The 18,785-nt window shown below is 52.8% G+C and overlaps 1 protein-coding gene across 9 annotated transcripts in view; it reads right to left on the reverse strand.

Moving 5' to 3' along the window:
* LOC133750191 (katanin-interacting protein-like) overlaps positions 1-18,785 on the reverse strand; it is a 189,675-nt gene that overhangs the window by 119,982 nt on the left and 50,908 nt on the right. For 6 of the 9 annotated variants that reach the window (XM_062179615.1, XM_062179616.1, XM_062179614.1 and 3 more), the window contains one exon: positions 7,980-8,056. The exons of the other annotated variants lie outside the window; for them this stretch is intronic. In XM_062179615.1, the coding sequence (XP_062035599.1) occupies positions 7,980-8,041 (62 nt within the window). In that variant the 5' untranslated portion in view covers positions 8,042-8,056. Of the gene's footprint in view, positions 1-7,979; positions 8,057-18,785 lie in introns of those variants that run through there. 9 annotated transcript variants of the gene reach the window in all.

Genomic DNA, 18,785 nt, shown 5'->3' on the forward strand with positions numbered 1-18,785 from the left:
GGGTGGCTTCTTGCAAGCGTCTCCTTCCATTTTCATGAAGCAATCAATGCGTAACCTTGGGACCTTGCCGGCTCATTCGCATTGACCTCACGGCCAAGAGCACTCTGGTCTACGCCTGCGCAAAGCTTACCCAACGCACATATTTGTTTCCATCAGGCGCACTGCAGCCTTCTCATGCTTAGGGATTCTGGACGGCTGTGGGCACTCTTTCCGGGGGCTGGCCAAGACAGTGAGATCACCAGCAAACAGCCCCCAACTGGGAAGCACGGGGCACAGACAGAACACTTGTTCACAGTAGGAGAGCAGGGTACTGCCTCGGACCACCTCGGCTGTGTCAAGGGACTCTTCACGGGTTACTGAGTGACCACAAAAGCACAGCCCACATTGATTACTAGGTAACAGGTTAAGTTCCACCAAGCAGACAAAGTCACAGATAGGGAACCCGGGACCCAGGAGGATCAACTGTGTCAGGACAATGAGTTTTCACAACCACCCTACAGATGAGGCACAGAGAGGGTGGGTAAGTTGTCCAAGGTCACACAGTAGCGGGGCAAGGTGCCAAGTTAGGCATCTGGGCAAGGCTCCAAGTTAGGCATTACCACAACAAAGACAGCCTCTAATGGTAATGAGATGATGCTGAATCCAGCAAGCTGGACACTGCCAGAAACTCACAGACCCATCCCAGAAATAATATGAAAACATACAAAATGCCATGTGTTCCATCTCTGTCCAGTAAGCACATTCCCAAGCATCAGCTCTGGTCAAGAAGACGAGCAGGAGGTGGGTGTTGGGGCACAGCAGATTAAGCCACTGCTTGGGATGCCTGCATTTTGTATCGGAGTGCTGGTTTGAATTCTGGCTACTCTGCTTCCGATCCAGCTCCCTGCTAATGTGCCTGGCAAGTAGCAGATGATGGCTCGAGGAACTCCTTGATTTCCTGCCACCCGCGTGGGAGACCCGGATGGAGTTCCTGGATTTAGCCCAGCCCAGACCTGGCTGTTGCAGGCATTTGGGGAGTGAACCAGGGGACGGAACATCTCTCTCTCTCTGCACTTTGCCTTTCAAATATATATATGTAGGGGGTTTTTTTCTTTCTTTTTTAAAAAAAGAAGATGGTCAGCATTCAGTCATAACAGAACCCTGCCAGTAACCCCAACATCTGACAGCAGGGAAGCAGAGACTGGGATGTTATGCAGTGTTACACAGTCGTGTGTCCCTGAGCAATGCGTCGGCAAGTCTGTTGTGTCGACATCATGGGACACGCTTACTAAGACAGCTCCAGTGTCACCAGCTGAGACCATCTTATGGCACCGCCGTCATATAGGCGGTCCACCATTGGCCAAGACATCAGCGGGCAGTGCATGGCTGTCATTGTGAAAGCCGCAGGTGAACAGGAGATGGGTTGGCTCTGGGGGGCGGTGGGCTGAAGGGACAGAATAAAGGGGGCACCAGTGCGGTCAATGCAAAGCTGGAGAATGGCGTTTGTGGTCCCAGAGTGGAAGGTGCTGAGTGCAAAGCTACAATCAGCGGGAGAAGCACGGCGGTGGCACTGTTGGTGATTTCTTTGTTTACTTTTAAATGTTTCTCCACGACTGGGCCATCCATCTTACCCACCATCGCGGCAGGAGCATTTATTACAGCCTGCTTATCTCCTGCCAGCCTTAGGAGCTGGGGAGATGCCTGATTGTTGGGCAACAACAGGAAAACACAAGTAACCAAGAGGCAATTTCTAAACACGACAACCGCTGAGCTCACTCCCAGGAGCCAACAACGGACAAGGAAGGCACCGGCATCTCCATGGAGAGGGAAGGAGCCCGGGGTCGCGGAGGCCCCGCGATGGGGTGGGAAGTCTGATCACCCAGGAAGAGAGCCTGCCTCGACTTTTCTCCGGGAGTCTGCTCTGTCTCCTGATGCCACACTAGCCGTTACGCCATAGCCTTACCCAGGATCTGAGGCTGACACTCCATGTGTGCCTCGCCTTTAGCAGAGTGATTTATGAAAATGTGGATTTATGAAACTGATAAATTAGGAGATAATTATTCAGCTTGTGAAAAGAATTGCTAAAGGAACTCCTCTCTAGCCGCTGAGCTTGTCGGTAGCATCCAGGTGGCATCAAAGAAAAATGTTTTTGTTTTAATTGATGGCCTGCTTTGCATAAGAAGTTGTCCTCTGTGGAGGAGACTCAGATAAATCAGACGCAGCCCCTGCCCTATGTGAAGCGGGGCCCTGCCCGCCTGCGCCTGCCACCAGGGCACCCGGATGACTGCTATTACACTGCCGACTGATCTGTGGCTTCGCTGTTCCTCCTCCTGTCCCCACGGGAATCTGAGCCCCAGGGCACGGGCATCTGTCCCACCAGCCACGGTGCCTGCTGAGGGTGAGGGACAAGGGGGAGAGGCCCTCGAGGCCCATTTCTGGAACAAGTGGCCCCAAGGACCTCAAGGTCTAGCAGGAAACATGAAGGGGTATCCAAGGCTCTGACGTCGCAGCCATCCCTTTCCTGTGATCCCCGGGTTGCCTCTGGGGTTACCTGGACAGAGAGCTCTTGCTGCACAGAGGGGGAAGTGGAGGCAGGCTGACTTAGGAGTTCCTCGGGTCATAAGGGTATGTGGTGGCAAGCTGACATGGCCGGGATGGTTGGGGAGGACTCCCCATCTCACGGGCCACCAAAGAAGGGACTCGAGATGGTGAAAAGGACTTAGGGATTGAAAGGGCAGGTCAGCGTGTTTGCTGCTCATGGGATGCCAGCCCACTTGTGACCACCTTCATAACTGAGCTGTCTCTGGGCTCTGGGTGGTGTGGGTGCCACAGGACCATACACCAGCACATGGTTTTTTGAGACATAGTTGTCCCAAAGATCAGCTGAGAGTTCGCCAAAGGCCAAGGATTCTCTGGATTCTTCTCAGGGAGAAGTCAGGTTCAATATCAAGAGGAGGGACAGGCACCTGGCACAGCAGTTACAGTGCGGCTTGGGGTGCCCACACTATATACGACAGTGCCTGGGTTCGAGTCACGGCCCTGCTTCCAATCCCAGCTTCTTGCTAACACATACCCTGGGAGGTAGGAGGTGATGGCTCAAAGTACTTGGGTCCCTGCCACCCAAGTGAGAGACCCCAATCAAGGTCCTGTCTCCTGGCTTCAGCCTGGCCCAGCTTTAGCTATTGCGGGCAGGTGGGGAGAGAGCCGCCAGCAGATGGGAGAGTTCAGGGTTGGGGTGGGGGGTGGAAGGAGAGGGACGGTGATGGGAATCACTGGCTTGGCAGTGGGCTTCCGGCGGCCTTCCAGCACCTGTCTCACTTCATCCTTCAGTGGCCGGGAGACATGGGTTCTTCCCGCTTTACAGATAAACGTCCCCAAGGCCAGAGCAGTCAGCTGAGCCAGGAACTGAGTTCGGGCCTGCAGGACTCCAGAGCCTGTGCTCTCACCTAGCCCCTTCGGCGTTTTTTTGCCTCCAACCCCAGGCATCACTGCACGGAGACTCCAAACAAGCGCAATTCATGCGAGGGAGCAAATACTCCCCTCTGAAGACTTCTTGGAGGTGGTGCCATTTCCAGCCAGCCTTGAAGGACAAAGAGAGGGAAGGCAGCGTAAAGCCTCTAGCAGTCACCTGGAGAGGCCAAGGGAGCATCATGTGGAGGGCGGAGCTCAGGACTATGACCTTGGGTGAGCCACTAACCCTCCCCAGACCCCATGTCCTCTTTGACAAGTGAGACAGCTGGGGCTGGTGCTGTGGCGTAGCGGGGAAAGCCACCACCTGCAGTGCCAGCATCCCATATGGACACTGGTTCAAATCCTGGCTGCTCCACTTCTGATCCAGCTCTCTGCTATGGCCTGGAAAGCAGCAGAAGATGGCCCAAGTCCTTGGGCCCCTGCATCCGTGTCGGAGACCTGGAGGAAGCTCTTGGCTTCAGAGCTCAGCCCCAGCCATCTGGGGAATGAACCAGTGGATGGAAGACCTCTGTCTACCTCCCCCTCTCTGTTAACTCTCCTTTCAAATAAATAAGTAAATCTTTAAATAAAAGAAAAGAAAAGAGACTGAGAAGGGCATGAGGCAGCCTGTGCCTCCACGGGCTGCCATGAGGACACAAAGGACAGCGAGTGAAGACCCCAGAGTAGACGCTGGCCGAGGGGAAGCAGGCAAAGATCTTGGTACTTTCCTCTGGGCCAGCAGGCACGGCTCCTGGACATGTTTCCCTATAGGTTTCCCTCCATCGATCTTTCTCAAGGATCAAATGATAGGACCACTGCTGAGTGCCTGGACCTGCTGCACTGACTCCCTGGAGAGAGGTGGGATGGTCCCTGTGTCGCCAGCTCCTCGGGGGCAAGGGCCCTAACCTTGTCAGTGGCCCTCAACATCGCTTTGGGTGTGACTGCAGCTTGCATGTGGTGGAGTGACTGGAGTCACTAAGAGTCTGCAGGGATATGTGGCTGGTGGCGGGGGCGGGGGGGGAGGGCGCAGCAGGGTCTGTGCAGGGGTGAGGCAGGGCCTCCCCCTGCCCCATCCCACCCTTGTGTTCCCCCAGGGTCACCATCACTCCGGTAGTTAGAGGTGGCCTTGTGGCCAGGGTGCTCCCCAGGGACAGGTGCTGGGTGACGGGCACCTGGTCTCCCTGCTGCCCAGCAGCTCTCCCTCAAAACACAGCTGCTCAGGGCTCCTTTGGAAACACGGCCACTCCTTCTCCAACTCCATGCTTTGGTGGAACCCACTCCAACACCCAACTCAGCAGGGCAGCCAGCAGGACTCAGGGAGTGACTGGCTCGGGGTGAGAGCCCACCCGGCCGACAGGAAGGAACTAGAGGAACTACTCCCTTCCCTCTGAGGTAGGATCTAAGCAGAGGCTTCCACTGGCTGCCCTGGCTACTGTGAGGGGAGCACCTGTCCCCTGGAAAAACGCCGGTGATAGATGCAGAAGGACTGACTTCGGTGATGGAATTTCAGCACTTACATCCAGGTATGCTTGAAGCCACAGTCTCAGGCTGCATTTCTTAACTTCAAGAGCCAGTAAACAGGGCTGGCACTGTGCCATAGTGGGCTAAGCTTTTTCCTGCGGTGCCGGCATCCCATATGGGCGCTGGCTCAAGTCCTGGCTGCTCCACTTCCGATCCAGCTCTCTGCTATGGCCTGGGAAAGAAGTGGAAGATGGCCCAAGTCCTTGAGTCCCTGCACCTGCATCAGAGACCTGGAAGAAGCTCCTGGCTCCTGGCTTTAGATTGGCAGAGCTCTGGCCATTGAGGCTATCTGGGGAGTGACCCAGTGCGTGGAAGACCTCTCTCTCTCTCTCCCTTTCTGTCTGTAACTCTACCTCTCAAATAAGTAAATAAAATCTTAAAAAAAAAAAAAAAAGAATCAGTAAACTGTTTCCTAGCAGCTGAAGTTCTTTGCTTTGGGTTTCTGTCTTACAACAAAGGAACACTAAATAAGGCAATCTGTGCGCTCCTCGCTCCTCGCTCCTCGCTGGCACCACTCCCCTCTTCCCACTAGATGGAATGGGATGCCAGAACTTAGGGGCCCTCGGTGAGACCTTGCTGAATCAAGAACTGACGTCACCGGCCCTGATGGACAGACCTCTGCCAAGATCCCACCCCGTGATTGCACACCCTTTCCCGGGGTTGCACAGCCTGGGTTTCCGGCCCCCTCGACGCCCACTGTGAAGCTCAGAGACTGGTTTTCTGCCTGATTCTACACATTCCCAAGTCGACTGCAGCTTATTGCCCAATAAATGCCTCCTTAGTGCACTGAGGCCCTCTGGCAACTGTGCAGGATTCTGTCCTCTTGGGTATTTCTGACAACATGAAAATAAAACAGCTCCTCTATTTCCTGGTTGCAAGACCGTGGGCAAGTTGCTCATTGCTCCAGGCCTCCAATTCCTTTCTGTACAATGGGTATGATTACTATTTGCCCTGCTGGGCAGTGTGGAGATAAAATAAAAAGCCGGGCTGTGGTGTCTGGCCCACGCTCTCCCTGACCAGAGCTCAGGGGCACGCCCATTTCTCACAGCTCTCCATTTGAAGTTCCTGCATTCCAGCTCTGTCTTCTAATTTCCTGCCACCAAGACAGCACCCACTTGGAGTTAGCATTGTGCAGCAGGTTAGGCTGCCGCTTATGACACCGGTATCCCACAGGAGCGCACCAGTTCAAGTCCCGGCTGCTCTGCTTCCGATCCAGTTCCTGGCTAATATGCCTGGGAAAGCAGTGCAAGATGGTCTAAGTGTTTAGACCCCTTCTAGCCACATGGAGACCTGGATCAAGTTCCTGGCTCCTGGCTTCAGCCATTTGAGGAGTAAACCAGCAGACGGAAGATCTCTCTCTCTAATTCTGCTTTTCAAATAAATAAATAAACAAACCTTAAAAAAAAAAAAAAAAGATGGTTCCTGCTTGTAGACAGCACAAACTACCTCCACCCCCATCCCATTTGATGGCAGCTGTTTTGATTTATTTCTCATTGCCTTTGAGCTCCAACCTCATCTCTGGAAATTCTCGGGATGCTACCTGCGGGTCCCTCTTTAGCACATCTATCGATCCCCTCATTAACGGGAAGCCATTTGCTCCTAAAGAACAATGACACTCTCTCCCCAGACGCGTCACATGCACATGATTACAGCTGTCACCCAAGTGTGCGGTGGCACCACCCGGCCTGCCAGAATGGAATAAAAATGCCCTGCTCCGAGAAAATCTCACGTGGGGCTCATCAACATCCAAGCTGGCCCCAGGGTGGGTCCCTAGGCACAGAGGACAGTGCCTGCCATTTCAGGCCGGTCCCGGGAAGTTCACCCATTCAGAATTTTGTCCCTGGAAGGTGGTGCCACCTCACCAGGGGGCATCTGGCAATATGGGCAGATGTTGCCATGGACATAGGACTCTGGGTGGAATTGGGTAAAGAGGCTCCACTACACCGCACAGGACTACCTAGAGCCATAAAACGTGCCTAGCACCATGCGCCACCAAAGCAGCTGCTGACAACTACCAGCGGTCCAATTAGTCAGGCAAGCTGAATCCACACTCAGGACGACGGCCCTCCCCTCTTCCCTGCAAGCCCGCAAGTCCACGTTCCTAGCGCAAAGGCCCAAATTAGCCTCCCCCTCCTGGAGATCCATCTTGTGGGCCTGCGGTGTTCTTCTGTTTATTTTGTGCCTACACTGGAATTCATTACCAACATTTGAAAACTCCAGAGGCTTCACAACACAGGTTTGGATTTGCAGCTTGTCTGGCAAACTCAGAGGATCCGGCCCCCTGGAGGCCCGTGTTCCCACAAACGGCTGACCTGAGCCGATCAGGCCCTGCTGTGGGAGCTCTTCGCTGGCCGCCTGGCCCCCTCCTAGCACCCAGGTCGGCAAGGCTAACTTACGGCAAGTTTCCAGGCCTGCAGACAAACCACGGCGGCCTGAAAACGAGCTTTCTCTCTGCTCTGCCAAGGAACCACGTTCATGTTCACGGTGCCTCTTTGGAAAACCAGACGATGCTGCTGCGACCTCCCCCCCTCCCATCACCACACCCTGCACCTGCTGCAAGCTCTTCCAAACACCAGCACCCGCTTTACTTTAATGCCATCTCCACCTATCTCAAAATGCCGGTGTGAAAGGGCTCCGCCTTTACATAACACGGTGGCGTGATTACAGGCTCAGATTTCAAGGGACTGTCAAAGCCTGTGAGATCCCAGGCTGGGCTATTGTGCAGGCCCTGCCAAATTCCTTTTCCTGACAATCTTACCTTCTCCCCCAACAGAGGCGGGGAGGCAGGGGGTGGTACTTACACGTCCCACAGTTTGCTATGGCTCAATCAAAAGAGGCAATTAAATCGGTGAATGGGGAACTAGGAGCCGGAGCCGGGCTGGCAGACAATGCTCTCAAGCCTCTGAGGGGAGGGTGGGCCTGCATCCCATTCCCACGTGAAGCAGAGCCTACGTGCTGTTAATAAATCTAAACAGATTTTTTTTTATTTGGCTAATAGCAAGGGCTGCCGACGGGCGGCTTCATCTTACCGGTTTCTCTGCTGAAGCAATATTAAATACTCATCATGTTTCTCATCAAAGTCTGTCACCATGTCCTTAGTGTAACCCTGAAAGGAAGAAACAGAGCCGTGTGACATCGGAATGCAGGGAAGTCTTCGCTGGGAGCCAGGGCGCCGTGCATCGCGCCCAGCGGCAGTGGCGACCTTGATGAAGGCCCAGCTCCCTGGGCGCGTCGCTCTGGCGACCTGGAGCCCCGGAGATCAGCTGATGGCCCAGCGGGTCTCACACGCACACAGCTTTCATCATCTTCACAGAGGAGAAAGTTGAGTCCCCAGCATCGCTACTGTTTGTCCCTCCTGGTGCCCCAGAAAAACTGCGGCTCGGACGAGAGGGGGGCTTCATGGTTTTCTCACTTGGTGATGGCAATCATTATGACCAGATGCGACCTGAATCAGTTGTTTCAAAGGGGGGCTCCTTCTCTCCTGGCCGCTGCAAGAGAACCTCAGGCTAACTATAAACCATGGAGTCATTACAGAAATAGATGGCCCCCCAGAGCACAGGCTCCTATGGAGGGGATGTTTGTGGTTCCCTGGCACCGGCTCTGGATTGCCTGCAGGAAACATCCACACCTTCTGGCAGCTCACTGCCCTCCTGACATGCCCTTGAACGTGCCTTTGTTCTCCTCTGGAGCCCCATGGCCTTGGCCTTGCCAATCAACACACTCCTCCCCCACCAGCCACCAAGACCCAAGTCAGCCCCAGGGCTCTGCGGATACCCTTGGGAAAGAGATGCTCTCTTTCTCCTGGGGGAGCTTGAGCTGATGAGCTGCAGGCCTGGAACTGCCCAAGAATGAAACTGGGAAAAGGACAGCAGAGGCAGGCACTGGGCATAGCAGTTTAAAGCACCGCTTGGGACGCTCACACTCTGTACCAGTGCTAGGGTTCAAGTCCTGCCTCTGCTCCCAATCCCAGCTCCCTGCTAATGCACACCCTGAGAGGCAGCAGGCGATGGTTCATCTTGTTGGGTCCTTGCTACTCATGTGGGAGATAGGACTGACTTCCTGGCAAGCCAGGCCACAGTTGCAGGCATTTGGGGAGTGAAGTAGTGAATGGACAATCCCTCTTTCTCTCTCTCTCTCTGCATTTCATAAACAAATAGCAGATCCAACACAGGGCGAGAGAGATTCCTCATGACGTAAGTTGAGCCCCTGGAGGGACTCCATGCCTTTAGTTATCTGGACACCTCAGCTATTGCTTGATAAGTTTCAGCTGAGTTTCTATTATCCACAGTCAACGATTTTAGGAACTACGCCAAGATCTGACCATCAGACGTAACCCCTATTATGATTTAGTACAGCTTCACGGAGGAATAATTAATATATAATCAACTATAAGGGGCCGGCATTGTGGCTCACTTGGCTAATCCTCCGCCTGTGGCGCCGGAATCCCATATAGGCTCCGAGTTCTATTCCCGGTTGCTCCTCTTCCAGTCCAGCTCTCTGCTGTGGCCTGGGAGGGCAGTGGAGGATGGCCCAAGTGCTTCGGCCCCTGCACCCGCATGGGAGACCAGGAAGGAGCACCTGGCTCCCGGCTTCGGATCGGTGCAGCGCTGGCCGTGGCGGCCATTTGGGGAGTGAACCAACAGAAGGAAGACCTTTCTCTCTGTCTCTCTCTCACTGTCTATAACTCTACCTATCAAATAAAATATTATATATATATATATATATAATCAACTATGCCTATCTCAAGGGACCCAGGCACACACCAAGATAGCCCTCCACTGACATGATAGGGGCTCATCTGGATGTTTCCTTCTATCCATAATATACATAGATACCCAGCTACACACAAATACACACAGCTGCTTTCAAACAAAACGAACTCGGACTACAAATGATGCATTGCAATCTGCTGTTTCTTAAATAACTTTTGGCCAAGAAATGGATTGAAGATACAGTATCACCTTGGTACGGGGTCACAAGTTACCACAAATTAAAGAGGTGAGGATTTAATTGATAGGTAGGACATCTGTAACGGAAATGCAATTTGTGAGGGAATTCTAATGACTATCACAGCACACGGGGGGGGGGGGGGAGGGAGAAGACAATCCCATCATTCTTTTCTTCTCCAAATCTGTCTTTAACCCCAGTATTCCACTAGAACACTCCCCAAGGCTGAATCAGGATCGCCTTAGCTACATACATTGTCTCTTCTCTCCACCCTTTCCAGGCCAGGGGGAACTGCCGAGGCGCCCTTCCCCAGGCTGCCCTCTTACCCTCCCCGGTCTACAGGACTACACAAGCTCTCTGCCTGCCCTTGCATCCTTGCCCCAGGTGAGGACGGTCAGCATCTGCCTGTCTCTTCCTATCTGCTTTCCCCTCTGATCAGGAAACAGGACCCTGCGGACGGGGCACTCAGAGGTCACTCTGCCATCAGTGTGGACAGCCAACCTGCTCTTTCTCCTCCCGTTTCCTAGATGAACCCAGCTTGTTGCCATCTGCTTCCCTCCTCCTCTGTCACCTCCACTTCTCCTCCTTGAGTTCTTCCTCTCTGTCCCCATGCATTAGTTAGCTTTTTACTACTGGAAAAAATACCCCAGAGTAGCTGCTGCTTTTTTTTTTTTTTTTTAAGTTTTATGATTTTGAAAGGCAGAGTTATAGAAAGGGAGGTCGTCCATCTGCTGGTTCACTCCCCAGATGGTTGCAAAAACCAGGGCTGGGCCGGGCTGAAGCCAGGAGCTGCTTGGGAAGTGGAGCAGCCAGGACTTGAACTGGCGCCCATAGGGGATGTGCCACAGCGCCCTCCCCGCCACCCCAGCCCGCCGCCTCCCGGGCCCGAGTTGCTTCCTAGGAAGGAAGAACCTTGTATTTTGGAAGTTCACAGTCCAAGACTGGGCAAGCCTCATTGGTTCAGGCATCTGGAGAGGACAGAAGATAGGGAGAGAGGACCCCACGGCGATCCAAGCAGAGACATAGGAAACACCCTCTACATCTACCACCTCTTAGTCTCTCCTAACAAAGCCATCACGATTTGCTCACTGGCTCCACCCTAGCAGCTGAATCCAAGTCCGTCACTTCTCAAAGGTCCCACCTACAGACACGGTAATTGGATGAAGCCTCCACCCTAATCCACTGACCACTAACCACTGACAGTTAACCTAAGACGGGGGTTTACATGTCAGCGTGAGTTTGGGGAACCAAAGCCTGCTCAAACCCTAACTCCCTTTGGGAACAGGATGCAGTGCCCTCATTGTCTCTCCTGATGTCTCTGGAGCCTGAGTTCCCCGGAGCTTCCTGCTGGCTGATCTGACCACTAGGAAATGAGCAATAATACGGAAGGAGGGTACTATGAAATTACAGGAAAGTATAAAAAAAAGCTAGCAGTGACTTTCCCTGGCTTTCTGAGGTGCCCACGGAGATTACTCGGGCCCTGCTGGGACTGAGCCCTGCCTCACCCCGCACTGTGGCAAGCACAGGAGACCTTGGCCCTGGGGAAGAAGTGGTTTGCAGGCTACTGAGTCCAGGGAGGATTCTCGGTTCCTTCCAGAACAACAACATGTGTACTGTGCAAACGGTTTTATGTGGCATTTCCGTATCCACGTTTCTCCTTTGATCTTCACAGCAGCTCTTGAAGTGGTTATTATTACCCCATTTGAGATACAAGGAGACCCATCCATGCAGCCTTCCGGAACACGGAGCCTACTCCATGGCAATTTACATAACCATTTTGAAATAGGAAAATGACCACGGATGTATTAAGGTGTGGAATGAGACTTCCAGTGACATTTTTAGATGAAATGCAGGACTTCAAAGACATGTCCGTCAGTAAGGGGCCACTCAGGGCTGTCACCCTCCACGGGAGGCATTATCTCTCCTCCGCCAGGATGGAGATAGCATCAGAAAGACTAGAAGCCTCCTAAACACTGACATGCATACAAGTCACCTGGAATTGCAGGGAAATGCAGAACCTGACTCAGTAGCTCTGGGGAGGGCCCAAGCCTGAATTTATATATATATATATATATATATATATATATATATATATATATATATTATTTGAGAGAGAGAGAGAGAGATCCCATCCACACCCCAAATGCCTGCAACAGCCAGGGCTGGGACAGCTCAATCCAGGTCCCCCACATCAGTGGCAGAAACTCAACCATTCAAGCCACGCTGCTGCCTCCCAGGGTTGGCATTAGCAGGAAGCTGGAGTCGGGAGCCACAGCCGGGTATGGAACCCAGGAACTCTGAAGTGGGACACAGGAGTCCTAACTGCTAGGCTAAATGTCTGCCCCCCACACCTGCACTTCCAATGAGCTCCTGGGTAAGGCTCACTTGAGTAGCAAGGCCCCTGAGCTAGCTGACCTTACTCCCCACTACTGATAATACCCTCACCTCTAGCCAGACTGTCTCTGAACTTGAGTCAGGAAGAACATGGAGTCTAGACATGGTTCCAAGGCACAATGCCGCCACTTAGCTTCCTTATCTGTAAAATGGGAGTAACAGCAGTAGCCGTCCGGTTGGACTTTTGTTTCCATGATGGGGATAACTGTTTTTTTTGTTTGTTTGTTTGTTTTTTGACAGGCAGAGTGGATAGTGAGAGAGAGACAGAGAGAAAGGTCTTCCTTTACCGTTGGTCCACCCTCTAATGGCTGCTGCAGCCAGTGCGCTGCGGCCGGCGCACCGCGCTGATCCGAAGCCAGGAGCCAGGTGCCCCTCCTGGTCTCCCATGCAGGTGCAGGGCCCAAGGACCTGGGCCATCCTCCTCTGCACTCCCGGGGCACAGCAGAGAGCTGGACTGGAAGAGGAGCAACCGGGACAGAATCCGGCGCCCCGACCAGGACTAGAACCCAGTGTGCCGGCGCTGCAAGGCGGAGGATTAGCCTATTGAGCCGCGGCGCCGGCCGGGGCTAACTGTTGATTGGATGCAGTGATGGTGGAAAGGACTTAGCGTGGTACCTGGCCCTATAAAGTTACAGCTGCACTTACAGAATTCCATCATGGGAACAGCACTACCTAGAGCCCTTCCCCTTGCCAGCTCCTAACCCAGTGCCTTCACCATTCCATTCCCTGTCCTAGTCCACCCCTCCCCATGCCCTTCCATTCTCCACTCAGACTCTCCAAGGCCCAGCTCAGTCCCCAAAGTCTCCACGAAGTCCTCCCCTCATCCCCACTCACTGCAGTTCTTCCTGAAACCCTGCAATTAGTATTAAATTATATACAACACGGTGTGAAATAGTATGTAATTAAGTGCTAACTTGCTAGCACTTAACTACAGTCTGTATTGCTCCCTAATTACCTGGGGATTTGGAGCCTGGGGGTGAGTCTCTCCTGAGACTCAGTGTCCTCGTCTGTCAAACGGGGGTATTTAATCCGCTCTACCCCACAGGGCTGCTACAGAGATTACGACGAGACAAGTGCAGGTAATACAGGGTCTTTTTCCTTCTTCTTCTTGAGTCTCCAGGTGGATGACAAACTCCCGGGGGCAGACTGTAGCATGGGGAAGGAGAGGACATGACACGGGGAGCCAGGACAGCCGGGCTCTGGGCCTAGCTTCCCTGCTGCCCGGCTTCTTGATGCTAACTGCATAGGGCGCCTAAGCATTCCCTGTGTGTCAACATCACTAACCCTTTCCACACCTAACCTGGCGAATGCTCAGCACAACTCTAGGTCACACACCAGCCGCTGCCTCTCGCTAGCCTGGCACACTTCATTCTGCTGAGGTTTTAGTTTGTTGTCTAGAATGGAGGGATGTACATTCAAGGCACCCAACAGAGGGGTGGCGGCTCTGCAAAATGCCAACTTTATCACCATTGCTTTTCAGCAAATGTTTATCAAGTGCATACCCTATGGCCGACCCCTTTAAGGATGTAGGCAGGGTTTACCAGAAGCTCTGAGCTAGTGTATATTCAGATTCCAACTTGCCTGTGTGGACAGTACTTAACCTATGGTCCATGGTCCAGGGCCACACTGCATGACCCCCAGGCACGTCGGGTATGGTGTGCAAAGTGCTCCCTCTGCTGCGCATGTGCAAGCTGCAACTGCAATGGAGCATGCAAGCTCTCACCAGTGCTGAGAACACCCATTCAGTGGAATGCACAGGGGCCAGCATTGTGACACAGCTAAGCCGCTGTCGGCGACCCAGGAAGCCCACATCAGAATGCCGGCTTGAGTCCCAGCCACTCCACTTCTGATCCAGCTCCCTGCTAATGTTCCTAGGAAGGCAGCAGAAGATGGTAACTGAGCCCCTGCCACTCATGGAGTTTCTAGGCCTGGTTCTGCCTGCCCTAGATCTGGCTGTTGTGATCATTTGGGGAGCTAACCGGTAGATGGAAGATCACTCTTCTCTCTGTGTCTCTTCCTCTTTCACTCTGCCTTGCAAATAAATAAATAATTTTTTTTAAAGGTAGAGTCAAAGAGAGAGAGAGGGAGAGACACAGACAAAGGCCTTCCATCTGCTGGTTCACTCCCCAAATGGCCACAATGGCCAGAGCTGGGCTGATCTGAAGCCAGGAATCAGGAGCTTCTTCTGGGTTTCCCACGTAGGTACAGGGGTCCAAGCACTTGGGCCATTTTTCACAGAATTTGCAGGCCACAGCAGAGAACTGGGTCAGAAAAGGAGCAGCTGGGACACAAACCAGCACCCATATGGGATGTTGGCGCTGCAGGCAGAGGCTTAGCAATGTACACCACAGTACTGGCCCCCAAATAAATAAATCTTAAATAAATAAATAAATAAAGGTATGCACAAGGGTGTTTGAGTCTCAGGGTCCAGAACCTTCATCAGCCTACTTAAGGCACCTGTGACCCAGAAAAGGGGAGAAATAATTCTAACAAAACACACAAAATGTAGCAACGGTCAGAATGAGAGGACAAGGCAGGTCTCTGAGGGCTCAGGCAGGCCCCAATCCTTGCAGCCATTCTCAACGCCTCCCTCCCTCCCCCCCCCCACACTGCATCCATCAGCTCCACCTGAAAACTACTGCATACAGCCCCCACCCCCGCCCTTAACCACAGAGGACGCGTTCCCAGACCCCAGGGGGAGTACCAACCCTACACACACCGCACTGAGCAGCTTCTCCGTGGCCTATCCGAATTGCCAGCATCACCACTCTTGCGCGCTGAGGCCAAATGAAGTAAAATAAGGGTTCTGTGAACAAAAGCCCTGCTAGACTGCAACAGTAGACATGAGATGGCTTACGGGCGGGCAGCCTACACAGCGTGGACACACTGGACAAGGAATGATTCACGTCCTGGGCAGGACAGAACAGGAGGGTGTGGGGTTTCATCCTGCCACTCAGCGACCTCCTGGAGCTTTCCATGTAGGGTTTACAGTCCTCACCAAAACTCAGAAAGGGAAGCCGTGGATAAGGGGAAACTACCCTATCCAAAATCTACCATTTCCCTGCCTCCCCTCCCACACTGGCCGCCTGCACCGCCTTCGTCCTGCTGTCAGCGCTCCTTACTGCACACAGGGGCCAGAAGATTTAAAGCGGAATCATGTGGCTCCAGCTCAGGACTCCACGTGGATTCTCGTCCCCCTCAGAGTCAAGGACAAGGCCCTCTCAGGGCCCTGTACACAGGATCTCAATTCCCGCCTCTGGCCTGCCTGCCACCGCTCCACTCCTCCTCTCATCCCAATACTGCCAGCACCCATGAGTCCCTCCACTCGGAGTGCTCTGTTGCCAGGAAACTGCCCCACCTGCAGACCTTCTTCAAAACTTGGCCCTGCTGGTGTTGTGACACAATGAGTAAAGCCGCCTCCTGTTGACACCAGTATTCCATTTCGAAGTACGGGTTCAAGTCTCGGCTGTTCCACTTCTGATCCAGCTCTCTGCTAATGAGCCTGGGAAAGGAGCAGAAGATGGCCCAAGTGCTTGGACCCCTGCCATGCATGTGGGAGACCCGGATGGAGTTTCTGGCTCCTGGCTTTGCCCTGGCTTGTGGCTTGTGGCAATTTGAGGTAGTGAACCAGCAAATGAACAGCCTCTGTTAATCTGCCTTTCAAACACACACACACACACACAACAAGAAACAAAAAGGCCTCCTGCTCAGTGAGGTCTTCCCTGACCACTGTAAGCTGTGCACATACAGCACCTGCCTTTCAAACCCTGCTGACACAACGTCCAATTTACCTTCCATGTACGAGGCCTCCGCGTGGTTCCTATGCTAGAATGAAAATCCTTGGATGCCAGAGAGCTCTGTCTGTTTTGTGCCTGGTGTGTTCCAAGCCCCTAGAACAGTACCTGACCACGAGGGGGGCCCTTTGATAAGTACTGTCTGAAAGCAGACTTGGATTTGAAAGTGGAAAAGGTTGCCTGGGCAGCAAGCAAGGGGCAGGGCCTCCGGGCAGCAGGACGAGCACCTGCATGGGTTTGGGGACCAGACACAGAATGAGCTGCTCACCGACCAGGCAGAGGCAGTGCCCAACTTCACCAAGGAGGGATTAGCAGGTCTGAGCTATGGCCAGTGAACAGTCTAAGGAGTTGAGATGTGACATGAAGGCAAATTCTCATTGTCGCTCTTGCTACCCTTGTCATTGTTACCCCTAATGCTAGCCCTAGAAGAGGCGTAGAATTTTATCAATGGCCATGTTATTAATTCTCTCTGGGGGCAAAAGAAAAAAAAAAGGGAAAACTGAATTGGAAAGAAACATCATAAATCAGTTATACTTAAAGACGCGCAACAGACTCCATATTTCAGGGATCACGTATTCCTCTGAGGCCAGAATATTGGAATTCTCCTAAACGTGGCTGATTTAGTGAGTGCGGAGGCCTGCGCTGCATTAACGAGTTGTTGAGAGCGAGCACAGAGTCGGCAGCCAGGGCTTGCGGACGCTGTAGCTCCACCTCGCAGGCAGCAGCCCCCGGCAGAGAAAAACAGCACCTCAGAGTGCGTTAACAAGGAGGCTGCCAGACGCAGCATCTGCAGCCAGGACGGGGTTCACAGGGCCCCTTCACAGTCCTGGGTTCCAGCAACCCCACCCCCTCCCCCAGCTCCACACCTTTTTTTTTTAAAATTAATTAATTTATTTGAAAGGCAAAGAGTGAGAGAGAGGTCTTCCATCTGCTGGTTCACTCCCCAAACCAAATGGCCACAACAACCAGGGCTGGGTCAGGCTGAAGCCAGGAGCCAGGAACTCCATCCTGGTCTCCCATCATGGGTGGCAGGGACCTAAGTCCTTGGGCCAACCTCCACTGCTTTCCCAGTCACATTAGCAAGGAGCTGGATCGGAAGCAGAGCAGCCGGGACCTGAACCAGTGTTCTGATGTGGGATGTCGCTGTCCCAAAGCAGCGACTTAATCTGCTGTGACATAGCTCCACGTTAGCTGAGGGACGATTTATGAGTAATAAGAGAATGTTCCTGGTTCCTGGGGCCCAGCTCTCTGGGCCGCCCATATGCTCTCTGTGGGTGCTTAGTCAGGTCCCACAATAATCCTGTGCTCTGGGAGCACGCCCCCATTTCACAGAGGAGAAAACTGAGGCCTACAAAGCTGCAGCAAATTGCCTGAAGGCCATGCCTGGAGACAGCAGATGCATGATTTTTGTTGGCTCAGTTTCTGTTCCTTTTCTCCTGGTTACATCACCTTGGTTTCCCTTTGGAAAACCCCTGTCCTCCATCCTCAACCCACACAGCGCACACGGAGAACACGCCCACGCTCCAAGGGCAGGCACATGACCCATGCCAGGCCAGGTGCGTGCCCAGCCAACAGACTAACCCAGGCATCGGGTGAGCTTGCTGGTAAAGTCTCCCTCTGACATAACTAGTTCCACGAGGAAACATTGCCCCAAGTGACATCCACACAGAGGCGGCAGAGTCAAGGATGGTGAGAAACAGACCTGAAGGGACCCCGATCCTCGCAACAGTGGTCAGGACTTGGATCCAGCCATGCCTGGACTATTCAGGCGCATGGCCCAATATGTTCATTTCTTCCCTCAAACCGGTTTGAATCATGTGTGCGTGTGCGTGTGTGTGTGTGTGTGTGTGTGTGTGAGAGAGAGAGAGACCTGAGTCCTGGGAGGCACAGAGGTAGGGCTCATACTCAGCAGTGTCTGAACTAAACGAATCAGAGGAATCCAAGGAATCAGAGAAGCATTTACTAGAGGATTAAATGACACCTTAATGAATGCTCTCAGTGGCCCTACCCCCAGGAAAAGGCAACACAGACGTCCCTGCCAATACAAACCCCTACTCTTCCTTCAAAACCTGCCCTGAAAGACAGCCCCTCTGTTGTGGCGATTCTGTTGCGTCCCAGTGCTGGGTGCTAAGTCCATAGGGAATATTAGTCCAATGAAAAGCTGTTAGGCTAAGCCTATTTGCACTACATTTGCTAATACTTCGCCCAAAAGCAACCACAAACACTTTGTATCCAGTGTTCTTAATGTTGCAAACAAAAGCCAGGCAACAGAGACCTAAAGCGGTGGCTGATACTGCCCCCTTCAGGTGGAAAGAAAGACAAGAAAACGCTGCAGCAAACATTCGCATTCCCGGAGTCTGGGGGGTGGGTTATGTCCTAACAAAATATTGCATGCTGTGCACACGCCTGGTGGCTCGTCGGAGGCGGAGTCTGCGTTATCTCTGAGTGTCTTAGCCTCACACTTATTACTACCTTTCCTGCTATGTTCCTCTCTTTACCACTACCAATGTATACATGGAGGCCCAGAATCTATTTCTTAGATTCCAGGACAAAAGACACTGTATTTTTAGGAATATGTTTTCTTCCACAGCTCCCTGAAAAACTCATTTTCAATACAAATCTGATGGGAAATAATCAGCATTGCTTTTTATGCTCAGGGAAGTTTTCTTGCGAGATTGCAATTGTGTATTATCAACTCTC

The sequence above is a fragment of the Lepus europaeus genome, chromosome 21, assembly GCF_033115175.1.
Source record: "Lepus europaeus isolate LE1 chromosome 21, mLepTim1.pri, whole genome shotgun sequence".
Classification (NCBI taxonomy): Eukaryota; Metazoa; Chordata; class Mammalia; order Lagomorpha; family Leporidae; genus Lepus; species Lepus europaeus.